This window comes from Protobothrops mucrosquamatus, unplaced genomic scaffold (assembly GCF_001527695.2).
Source record: "Protobothrops mucrosquamatus isolate PMUCROS unplaced genomic scaffold, P.Mucros_1.0 scaffold_294, whole genome shotgun sequence".
In the NCBI taxonomy this organism is placed as follows: domain Eukaryota; kingdom Metazoa; phylum Chordata; class Lepidosauria; order Squamata; family Viperidae; genus Protobothrops; species Protobothrops mucrosquamatus.
The window spans coordinates 1,620,171-1,633,079 of NW_015386370.1; the positions used below are offsets into that span (position 1 = coordinate 1,620,171).

At 38.7% G+C, this 12,909-nt stretch overlaps 1 protein-coding gene across 1 annotated transcript in view; it reads right to left on the bottom strand.

The window, feature by feature from the left end:
- Nucleotides 1-294: 294 nt before the first annotated feature.
- The window catches only part of LOC107302868 (dimethylaniline monooxygenase [N-oxide-forming] 3), a 32,980-nt gene continuing 20,365 nt past the window's right edge, over nt 295-12,909 (bottom strand). Inside the window, exons 6-9 of the mRNA XM_015832026.1 lie at nt 9,059-9,258; nt 3,495-3,853; nt 2,959-3,031; nt 295-730 (exon numbers count right to left, since the gene is read on the bottom strand). Of these exons, the coding sequence (XP_015687512.1) occupies nt 385-730; nt 2,959-3,031; nt 3,495-3,853; nt 9,059-9,258 (978 nt within the window). The 3' untranslated portion in view covers nt 295-384. The remainder of the gene's footprint in view (nt 731-2,958; nt 3,032-3,494; nt 3,854-9,058; nt 9,259-12,909) is intronic.

Genomic DNA, 12,909 nt, shown 5'->3' on the forward strand with positions numbered 1-12,909 from the left:
CTTTTAAAGAAAAACAATGCTAATATCACTGCAGAACAACCAAGCTGATAAAGGGTGTGGATGGAGGCACCGGATAAGTTTAGACTGGAGAAGATTGCAGACGGATTGAAACTATCTTCAAGTATCTGAAGTGCTGCCACATAGAACCATTTGGGTCACTGGCCACAGTTCTCCATGCATTTTCAGCTTAGGCTGTAGAAGAGGCCAGACATCTGGTTTCTGCTTGGCTAATGATCTCTAAAATTTTGTCAAATTTTACATGGACTTCATATACGCAGGTATTCAGCACTCTTTTGAAATGTTTATTATAAAAACTGAGATTATTTTGCATTCCAATAAAACATAGTTTAGAATCCCATGACATTGTCTAGTTTGACACTAAAATTATTGGTTCAACATCATAAAAATAGCAGCAAGGAGAAATGGAATTACAAGGATTTTGAGCAAAACAGAGAAAGAGAAACACTTCTGAGAGTTGGGTACAGTTCGTGTCCTTGTGATCTTCAGTGTTCGGTCCCACTGGGTTAAGATGGCATCTCTTGCTCCATCCCACTTCCCTGGCCCAGTGAGGCGAAACTGATATGGACTGCAAGGGCCAAAGAAGACTTTCAGTGCCAGCCAGGGATCTGTCAAAAAGAGAAGTGGGATGTTGGGCTTGACACCTATGTTGGAGGAAATTTCATCCATATAGAGAATGTAATCTGTTTCCAGGGTGTCACTCTGGCCAAACCTTAAAAGAAAAAAGAGAAAGTTTGGTAAAAGCATTTCTAAAAGGAACAAGGAAAAACTAAGGAAAGCCTCACTCTTCTTTATTTAATTTTGATTTCTGTTAGGAAGCCTTGGGTCAAATATATGTGAGGAAAGAATATTATGGTATAATATGGTATAGGGTCTCCTGCTTGAGTAGGGGGTTGTACTAGAAGACTTCCAGGGTCCCTTTCAACTCTGTTATTCTGCATTCTGATGAACTAAGGTGTGGATCATGAAAGCTTATGCCTTTAAATAAAATATCTTAGAAAAATGCTCTAGAGTTTTTACAAAAAGCAGAGATTTTGTTTTTTGTTCCTTCTCAGGGTTAAGAGTATCAAGACAAAAGATAGTGGATTCCTCCGGAAGATGGCTGCTGAACGTCAAGAGGCTTTTTCTCTCTTACTGACAATCTGTTGTTTTTGCTGCCACAGATGGCTCTCTGGCAGTGCTGCTCCTTGGATTTGAATGGGAGCTCTCAGGAATGACCCAAGACAACTTTTGGATGGCCATGGACCCATTTGGGAAAGGGAGTCTTGAAAATTCCAGTACCTTCTGGAAGCGGTTGGAAAGTCACTGGGCAAATCCATCTTCCTGTCAGCAGTTTCATTTTCTTAATTGCACCTGGTTTTCTAACTTTCACTTTTTGAATTTATTGTTTTACCTTTTTTTTTTGCTCTTAAAACCCAAACCAGCAGTTGATTGCTGATTTATTTAAACCCTTGCTGGATTCTGGGTTTTTTTTTTCTTTCCCTTTGATTTATGTTGTTTTGAATAACCTTTGTTCTCTCCATAAGGGAGCATGGTCCATTTCTGGATGGTGAAGTGCTTTCATTTGATTTACATTAATATTGGACTCTCACCACAGGATTTTTGTACTTTTTGAATTCACAAAATATTTGAAATTTATCTCTTTTAAATTTTCTTTTAACCTTGGATTGAAATATTCAGATGATATCTTTCTTGTTTCCTTCTGTTTTAGTGTTTCTTGATCAAGTTACACAAAGTCACAAAGTATTAGATTACAGACAAGCGGTGGCTAAAATCCAAGAAAAGACTGTTGGACAGTATGGAGCTTTTAGTTGAAAGTTTTTTAAAAAAAGTTTGATGAGATGATAATAGCCATGGAAAATATGCAAAGGCATGTAGTTTTGGATAAAGATACACAAAAGGACTCTGATCTGAAAGATGCAGACCAAAGAGATTTCTCCACAGCTAGAGAACTAACTGAGTTGATCCCATGCATATCTTTAAAATCCAAGCCTGAATATCCTTGCATACTAGCAGTCTGACTGAATGGGGAAGTGACAAATTCTTTTTTCCTATGAAGACTGAAGGAGATTGGAGAATGGATTTATTACACCTAAGTGGAAACCTATTTGGATTTTATTGGGAAGATAGACACACTGTGGAGACTGAATCTATTATATTTAATTAGACAACAATTGATAAGAAATGGCATTAAGAAACAAATGTGGATATTTGATCCAGGACAAATGACTTTTAACTTTTGGGATGATTTGGAATAGATAAGATGCCATGACAAACTTTCTACGAGTGGTTTACAATAACAGTTTGTTAACAGCGTTTTGAAAACTGAATCTTGTCTTTTTTATTATTATTCTTTTTCCTGTTAACTATTTTGTCATTAATATAGTATATAGAACACAGGTCAATAATTTGCAAATAGATTTACTAGTTTAAAATTGAGGGGCTGTTTTGCAAGGGGTGGGAACCAATACTGTAGTAATGTACTAATCAATGTTCAATTAGAGGGGATAACATGTATATAATAATAATAATAATAATAATAATGATAAAGTTGGAAGGGACCTTGGAGGTCATCTAGTCCAACCTCCTGCTCAGACAGGAAACCCTATACCATTTCGGACAAATGGCTGTCCAGTTTCTTCTTAAAAACTTCCACTGTTGGAGCATTCACCGCTTCTAGAGGCAGGTTGTTCCACTGGTTAATTGTTCTAACTTTTTCTTTTTTCTTTTTGATGCACTTTTTAAAAAATGTCTTGATTGTTTTGAGTTTTCTTTTGTTTTTTTTAATCTTTTTTATTCAACTTTCTTTTGAATAAAATAAAATAGAATGAATACAAAGATAGTAGTGGTTTGTCGCCAAAGTATTTTTTAGGACTTGATGGTATGAAAATTTCTTATATGGGTAGAGATTTAATTGCAGTTTCTGCAATTAATACATACCATTTGAGCTTGTTCCCCATTTTCTCATCTATGTCATCCATCATAGTGGTCTTTGAAGGCAGCTTACATAATCCTGTAGAAGAAGGAAGAGTTGGCTGTCATTTCTTATGATAGTCATTTTTTTCCCACAGGTATGATAAGCATTTCCTTCTACCCATCTCTTTATTCATACATTCTGCATTATTTTAAGTGAAGTGACTACAGAATATACAAACTGGATTTTCAATATGATTTGAGAAGATGGATATAGGATTATCAAAAAGAAGTTTAAAAAAAGAATAGTACCTGAAGAAATTATTAAACATGGATGATCAATATTTTGACCCTAATTTGACAAGGTAACTGCTGTTACCAAAGCAGAAATTTAGATTCTGGTTATGGATCGTTCATATCAGATGTTAAGTTTTACTCTGAATATAAGCCAGCTCTCTATGATTCTTGTAAGATTAGAATTGTAATTTTATTGATTTGAAGACATGAAAATGTCAAGTAAGATGTGAAATATGGACTTCCTGATGTACAGCTTTATCACTAACCCTTAAACACTCTTGTAGCCCAGCGAGCCTGAAGCTCAGCAGTTGGGATAGCTGATCCAAGAGATTGGACTAAGCCAATGACTGCCATGGTTGGTTTCTCCAGCAGAGGGGGGAGGATACTTTTGTATAGGGTGACTTCATTATTTCTACTCTTTATAATGGATTCATCATCCATGAAAGGGTAGGCAAAGGTGTAGCCTGTAGCAAAGATGACATAATCAAGGCCTTCCAGCACAGTCCCATCTTGAAATATTGCAGAGGTTTCTGTAAATTGCTTCACATTGGGTTTCACCATAACTGTGCCACAGATAATGCGGCTTGGGAGGTCATCATTGAAGACAGGCTCCTTTCGCAGAGTCCTAGGCAGAAAGAGAGGAGAGGGGGATCTTTAAATTGGCAGATATCACTTTTTTAAATGGGACATACAGTATAACTATATAACATAATAATATATAATAACAAGGTCCATATGTGAAGGTTCTAAATTACTGATTTATTGCTAAAGTCTATGCGCATTGCACAGGAATCTTTTAGACTAACATCTGTACTTGGAGAGAACTAGATAAGGGTCAGTGGCTTTCAAGGGAGGTTGAACTTCATTATTTTGTGGCTATGTAAGGATTCTAAACTGATGGCTCATTTAATTCCTCACCCTAACTCTACCAATCTCTCTCCTATAGAAAGAGAATTGTAGGGAGATCATTCTTCATTTTTTCCTGCTTCTTGGAAAGTGTTCATCCTTTCTATCTGATCTGCAACAACAGAATGCTGTACATCTCTTTATCAACATTATAATTTGTCTCTTTTTGAACAATTTGATCAAATGCATTTGCTTGTTTTATTAACTATGGATTTATGATATAAATTCTCAGGCATTTTATTCTTCCCCAGTTTTCTTTTTTTCATGTTTAAATTATTTATATTGCATTATTCTACTGTTTGATACACATTCAAACACACACAGTTCATTGTTTATTCAGCAGAGCAGATTTGAAAAAAAAGAAGGCTTCTACCTGGAATTTCAGCTTAGCTTCAAGAGAAATTGTCCATGTTGATTTTCTTAGCCAGTTGTTACTTTTAAAACTGTGCATATGTTTAGTTAAAGACATTCATGAATGATGCTAAGTGTTACCTGGACCCAAGTGCAAAACCACTGGCTCTGAGGTCTTTTGTAAATATAGTTCCAGGGTGCCTCCAAGGATTGCTACCAAATTACAATTTTAATGTGATAGAGGGAAGGAACTGTCATATATTTGTAACTGAATTTAATTTAATTTCAATTTCAATTGCAGTCTTGGCCTCCTCACTTTTGGGATGTGACCCTATCATACCGTTGAAAGGCCGAGTGTGGTCTTTGGCCCTGAAAAGCTGCACATGTTTGACTTGCCATTGAAGCCACTTAAGCATAAACAATTTGTAATATGAATAAAAACATCAAATAATATGTCATATCTTAAAACAGTGATGAGGAATATCTGGGTTGTGGGCCTAATCCAGGGAATTCCCCCATAGCTCTGACTTCTCTCCTAAAGTACCATATTTGCCCTTCAGATTGATCTGATCCATATTTGCAGCCACTTTCTATCTTCTGGTTCAGCCACCTTGCATGAAACATTTTTTCTTCTTAGTTATCAGAATAGACCTTGGGAAATATGTAGTCCCACTTCCTGCTCACTTCATGATCTATAGTAGGCATGTCCAACCTGCAGACCATGGGCCACCTGCAGCCCTGGACAGCTAATAATGCGACCCCACATGATCATAAACTTTTAACATTATTGTGTGATTTATATACTTTAACTACATTATATATTTTATATGTGGCCCAGGCAAGGCAAAAAGTTGGACATCCATATTCTACAGCATTTTTGACAGTTTCTGTTAGAGGAGACTTTCCCAAATTATAAGCTGTACCTCTCTTGGGGAAGTGCAGACATTGTCCAGGGGAGGTGTGAAAAACCTTTTAGTTGTGCATTATTACAATAAACCCACCTTTCCCAAAGTTTAATTTTATTATTTTCATTGTTCATTTGTATTCATTTTGATATTTGGACCTTTAAGGGAGGTATGTACATTATGTTTACATGAAAAGGAAATATGTTGGCAAAAAGTTAGGAAGCCCACCCTTACAGGAATCTTCATAGCTATATGTATTTCTGCTAATCCCTGGAGTTCACTTTAAAAAAAAAGCAGAGAGAAAACTAGGTAGTTAAAAAATCTATCTATCTATCTATCTATCTATCTATCTATCTATCTATCTATCTATCTATCTATCTATCTATCTATCTATCTATCTATCTATCTATCTATCTATCTATCTATCATCTATCTATCTCACATACAGGAAAGAAAGTGATTAGCTACTATTTGGAATGGATAGATGGAAAAGCCAACAGCAGGAATACTGTCCAATGGGGTGCTGTAGTAGCCTGCAGTGAGGACTAAGCAAGTAAATTGATGCCAAGTGACACAATCTGGACAAGACTTTCATCATACCTTTACAATCAGGGACAAGGCTAATGGAAGTACTGGGGGAATATGGTGAAATGGCAGGCCTAAGGATAAATAAGGAAAAAACCAAAAGGCTTCTGAAGAATATGATAAGATCACAGGAAAATGAACTAGCTGATAAATTAGGTATTCAGATCACAAAGAAAATAAGATATTTAGGGATACATTTAACAGCTAGGTGTGTAACAATTAAAAGAGACAATTATGATAAATTAATGGATCAGATTAAAACAGACTTGGGCACCTGGACAAATCTTCAGCTTTCTTTCATGGGTAGAATTGCCGTAATTAAAATGAACATATTACCTAAAATATTATTCCTATTTCAATGTATACCAATTAGATTAGAAAAGGATTTTTTTCGAAATTTCAATCAAATTATACTTAAATTCATCTGGCAAGGGAAAAAACCAAGGATTAAATTAAAATTATTACAGGATGTTAAGGAAAGGGGGGGTTCTGGCCTCCCCGATCTGGAAAAATACTATCAATCTACAATTTTACTGTGGGTGCGGGATTGGATTCGACTGGAAAATTGGAGATTATTAAAACTGGAAGGTCATGACATGCAGATTGGATGGCATGCCATGTTATGGGATGAGAAGTATAAAGTTCACCAGTATTTCCGGAGGCATCACATCAGACGGGCGTTAATAGATGTATGGATTAAAATTCGACGACAGAATTATAGGCAAGTCCCCAATTGGATCTCAACATTAGAAATGTATATACATCCAAGGTTTATTCAGTTAGGGAAAGTAATAACCTATAAAAACATATTAGATGAGAGAGGAGAATTAAAATCGAGGAAAAATCTCCAAGACGTAGGGATAGAATTAGAATGGTGGGCATACCTCCAACTACAGGTAAGATATAGGCAAGATAAAAAAGAGTGGGGTATAAAAATGGAACCGACAGACCTAGATACAATTTTATTAGGTCCTGAGGATAAAATGATTAAGAAAATATATCATTTTCTTTTAGAACAGACAATGTATGAAGAACAGGTTAAGGAGACCATGTTAACTTGGAGTAGGGATTTTGGTTTTAGTATTGACCTACATATTTGGCAAGAACTGTGGGAAAGAAATAGGAAACTCACCTTAGCTACCTCATATAAGGAAAATNCTACATATCTTGACAGCAGCCAGGCTTGCCTTTGCGCAAAAATGGAAGAGTAAGGAAATTCCCACAGAGGAAGAGTTAATACATAAAATATTAGCATGTGCAGAAATGGACAGGCTCACAATGATACTAAAAGATAAATGTGGATCAATTTTTTTTGAAACCTGGGATAAATTTTACTGTTGGAGGAATTTGAAAAGGATGGCTGGGATTAAAGACGAATGTTAAGATAGAAATGTATGTTACTTTAGAATAGATAATGTATATAAAATTTAATGTATAGGTAGAGATAATGAATTGATTGTAAAATATGGTATAATCTGATAAGAATGTATATACTGGAATGTCACGTCAAATCCAATGTTTCTTTTTAATTGTTTTATAAATAAAAAATTTAAAAAAAAAAAAAGACTTTCATCATACCGAAGCCGTGCTCACCCCATTGCCGGCAATGCAAAAAGAGTCGTGAGATTGACACCCGTGCTATAGAGAAATCAGGTCAATGGGGTTTTCTAATATATTAGTCCACCCATTTAGGTAATGTTGGTAGATTAGATCAACTGATCATCCTAACTAGATTGACCTGCATAGTGGTGCTATTCTCTTCCCAAATAATTTGATCCTTTTCTCTAATACACACTGTCTCTTCATTTTACCCCCTCATCTTATTTCATAGGAATCAATATATAATGTTAATTAGGGTTTGTCTGGGAAGACTCCAAAACTTTTGTTCCAAGTTCTTTTAATCAGCCCTATATCACAGTTCATGACTGCCACAAAACAGTGCAGTCATAGTGCAAAGCTGTAAAGCAGTAGGTATTATTACACTGAATAGACTTCCACTCCCCAGATAAAATGTTTAAAATTTTTCAAGTCTTTGCTAAAAGTCCTGAAGCTTTCAAGACCAACCCCTAAAGAAAAACTCAAGGAATGAAATTATGTTAGCTTATTGGAACATAAACGTTTATGTAACATCTTCTGGATTGGATTTTGGCTTTGAGCTGGTATGGATGAGAAAATAATAGTTTTACTGAACTTTGACCATTTTCTTCTAATCTCAGTGTTTATATAAAGTGAACTGTGTGTCTAGCACAAATCAAACTCACTTCAGAAGAATATTTAAACTAGCAATTCAGATAGATTTATTTATACATCTCTCCTTGCAATTTATGGTATCTTTCTTGGAAAAGTCAATTTTTGTTGTTATAGTCATTTTATCTAGAAATAGATTTAGTTAAAAAGTTTATTTCTTTTCAGCAGGATAACAGGATTGACATTTTAAGGCTTCCCCTCCTCCCAGAGAATATGAAAGTACTGTTGCACACAATGTACGTACTTGACTTTTTTCTTGTCTAGTTTCTTTGGTTTGGCAAATGTTTATTCTGCTTTAAGGAATGGAACATAACTTGTTCAGCTTTACAAATTCAATCTATAAAGATACATCTTTATTTACATTAATCCTAACGTCATTAGAATTATCTAAGATTCTGTTATATTTGTTACTTCATATAATTCAAAGCACAAAATAAAGTTAATTTACTTCAATGCTATTAAAAAGGAGGATCCTTCTATACCTCTAGATATCGTGTAGAAAATGATATGAGCACATTAATAATCTTGTAGAAATGTTAGTGTGCTATTATTAGCATTGAATAAAATGGTGCCATATGTGGGTGGAACTTTTCTGATTTTATGGGTAATATAAAAGGGAGAAACTTCTGTATCAAGAGCATACAACTTTTCTGAGCCAAAAGCTGTAGATGACTTTTAAGTGGCCAAGTTTACACTCTCAGAACTAGAGGATAGAAGAAAACTGAATTTGATTCAATTGTATTTATATCAACATTAGAATTAAATTAAATATAGTCAATATTGTTACTCTAGTCATACATTTAATCTCATTATAAGCTCTTTTGTTTATACATTACCTATTCACAGGTATCAGGCCATAGTTCTCATGTTTAAACCATCTGTTCATTTTCCTCACATACAGCCAGTCAGAAATGGCTGTTGGGAGGGCATTTTTGAGGAATGTTTCAAAGCGAGTTACGATCAGCATATCCCAAGGATAGCCTTTGTCCCAGACACGACTCATTATCCAGGATCCACTTCTAGAGCTCATGCAAACCTTTAAAAAACAAGGAGAAGATACCAAAATATGAAATCCACGTTCTGGGCCATGCATGCCACCATCTCAACTCCCTTCTATCATACAATGTATTTTTAATCGAGTTTGAAGGCTTCTAACACTGTGAGAATCCAGAGTGTACAAACATTTTCTGTTTGTAGAACAATTAAGCTTCATTGTGGCTTAATATATTATGTGAACTCAGTGTCAGAACCCATTTCCTTGTTGGGGGGGGTGTTTGGTTTTGTCCCTTTCCAGCTTCTTTCTGTGGGTTCTGTCATTCTCCTGAGAGGGAGGGAGAGGCCCTATGGAATGCATTATTTCTCCTTTACTTAGCTACAATGTATCCTCTCTGCCTTTTCTATCTGCTTGCTCTTTGAACTGTTTCCCCTTGATGTCAACCTGGGGTGAGAAAGGAATGTGCCTCCGGCCATCTGGCTTATCTCTTGCTGCAGAAGAGAAAGGTGCGAAGACCCAACAATGTCTTCACAGGCATGGGAACGGATTCCGTTATCAGCTCTGTTGCCACAGTGGACTTAACACCTAGAGATTGGCTCATTTGAACTGACCACATGAACTATTGGGGTGGGTTTGCTTGATGCTCCTTTAACCTATTGATCTGAGTGGGAAACCCTCAGATCCTGCCTTCTATGCCTGCTGTCAGCTTCTCCTAATAAAAGTTCCTTTTGGAATGAAAGTGTTCCAAGAGTCCTGCTTTCTTGGGATGAGGTTTTGAAGCGGGTCTGTTCTGAATCGTATAGCTCTATATAACCCTAACTAGAGAGCATATATCAGTATGTTAGAATATCTGGCATTTATTGAGTTAAGTGCTGTTTCCTTAAGAGATGGATTATGGGAAATGCAGTTTAGCTAATCAGTCATCCCATGTTAATGGGTCAGTGGGAGGAGTTTCTAAAGGGCATTGGGAGACTTCCTGGACACAAGCCAGATTGGAATGTCTTTGTCTAAAGAAGAGCATGGGCCATCAGATGTCACCAGATGACCCTGTGCCGCTATAAAGATGATATGGTTGGAGCATCATTCTTTCACCTATAGGAATGGACAAGAGATGTATTTTCCAGAAGTAACAACCACAGCATAAATGCAAATAATCTGATTAAAATATGTTTTTTGTTATGAAATCATTTCTATTGAGTTTATCTATCTGACTTGATTTAAAGAAGGCATTTTAACTCAAGGTCAGCATAGTGAAAGAATGCTCAGAGTTCATATCAGCTTTATAAAGGCAAATAATAATTGGATGTGGCTAAATTCCTTCAATTGCCTGCAAAGTAAAGTCAGTGTATCTGTTTGGCAGACAGCGTTTCAAAAGAAGGTGTGATTCAGATGCATTGTTTTGTTAATTCGCTGTTAACTCTGCAAGTCACCACTGGTCTGCATGATAAAGTTTATCTGCGTATTGACAAGCATCTGCTGGCAAGGAATCATTGCTAGTCAAACTCTGCATGTTAGCCAACGTTTTAAAGCAAAGCATTTCTTGCATGTGAAGGCTGCATCTCTGAAATCAAGGAGCGTGGGCTGTCACCCCCCTCCTCCTTTCTTTGCCGGTAACTTCAAATAGCTTGGGGCAATGAGAGAATTGTTTCATAAGATTGTCTGTGGACCTATTTCCGTTTGCAAAAGAACTGTTTAAAGACTGCCTCTAAAGTTCAGATAAAGGCTTGGAAAGAGTGATACCCCTCCCCTTGTTATATTCTACATTTCGAATGCAGCCAAAGGCAGGCAATTAACTCTTCACTGCCTTCAAAGGGGAAGCGTCTCTCTCTCTCAGCCTGCCTAATGCAAATCAAGGATTTGAAATTTAAGTGTTTAGAAATATGTTGAGTCTTTATGCTTGAAGAGTAACAAAGCAACAACATATCTGTTTCTTCTTCATGAGTCTGCTAGCCAAGAAAGAAAGCAGAGAGAGGCCCCCTCGAGGGCAATAAAAAGGCAATTAACTCTCAACCAAATGCTGCTTTCTTTGTCCGCATGCCTAAGCAACAGGTTGCCAAGGAGAGCAATTAAGCAATTAACCTCTTCACTCAGCCACAGCACTGGTGAAAGAAGCTAAACTCCACCCTCCCTTTGGAATTTCAACTATGCCAATGGAAAGACAGTGTTCAGAGGTCCAAATAGCAATGCAGTAGCATCCCCTGGTGGCCAATTTGTACATGACACCTTCCTTAAGCAATCTTCTTGCAATTTATATGTGGGATTACAACAACTTGATAATTAATTCAGCACATAGCAGGCTCATACCAAGCCAAGCTAAGAGCACCCCATAGAGGGAAAGAAGGTACTTCACTGCACGCATCACTAACTACGCAGACTGAATCTGATAGTTAAAGAGCAAATTATCTAAATTCATCCCAAGCTACCTACACCCCCTAGAGGGCACAGAGTGAACCAAAAGTAATCACTCACTCAAGCTGATGACCAAGTAGTTCCAGCTTGAGGGAAATTAAAGAGAAGAACAAGCAGCAATTATCCTTGCCTATTATCACAAAGCTGATGACCAAGTGATTCCAGCCTGCAACTTAACGGCCAGGTGGGAGTTTGTAGCTCTACATTCTCTCAGTGGCCACTAGCAGTAACGTGGTAATAAGAAGAATTTTGGCTGGCCTTTCTTCAGACGCCCCCTAGTGGTTAAAGGAGGAACTACACGCAAGCCTTTAATCATGCCCAGAGAAAGCCCTCTAGTGGACAAAGGGTGAACCTCGAAGGAAGAGCACGCTGGTAGCTGACCAGCAGGAAGTGATCCCTAGTGGTGAAAGGGTGAATTGCGCTGAAGTACCCACAAACGCAGGAGAATGCACCCAGTGGCACCTCCACCCACAGCCAGCACCCCAGCAGCTGGTCTGCAAGCAGCGACCCCTAGTGGTCAAAGAGAGAAGTCCATCAAATTTGCTTCAAAATAGCTAGGAAGTGTGCTGAACCTATCCTAGCCATGGCAGAGTGTCCCACTGGTCTAGCAGAAGGGGTTCAACCAACCAGCCTAGATGAGACACCCCAACTAGCCGGTCAAGGAGAAATGCTACAAACAGCCAACCTTGTCCTGTACACAGAGACTGAAGCTCAAGCTTCAGTGAAGCCAAAGAAGTGATTCACTTCCGGTGCGCAACATGGCGGACCTACCCGGGGTGGCTCCGTGACGGAGCGGAATCCTCAACAGAAATGGGGGGCCTCCCGTGGGCCGAGGGCTCTGCCGCGTCCCCAATTCGGAGAGCGGAGCTCGCCAGCAGTTTAGTCTGGTGAGGATATTGAGGGGACGAAGGGCCGGTGCTCGGCGGAGCCCGGCGGAGCCTGGCGGTGCCAGGCGGAAGATCTGGCCTGGACTCGGCCCTGGATCCGGCCCGACAGAAAACCTGGCCTGGACTCGGCCGCGGCCTCGATAACAGCGGAGGCCGCGACGGATTCGGATCTGGAGACCGCGGCAGCTGTGGAGGCCGCGACGGAGGCGACGGATGCACCCGGACTCGGACTCGGCTGCGACGGCCGTGGAGGCCGCGACGGATGCAGATCTGGCCGGTAACCCGGCCTGCGGCCTGTGGCTCGGCGAGGGCGGAGGCCGTAGTCCGGCGGATTTGGAGGCCGCGATGGCCTCGGACTCGGCCGGCGGCTCGGCCGCGGGCTCGGCGAGGAGGCCGC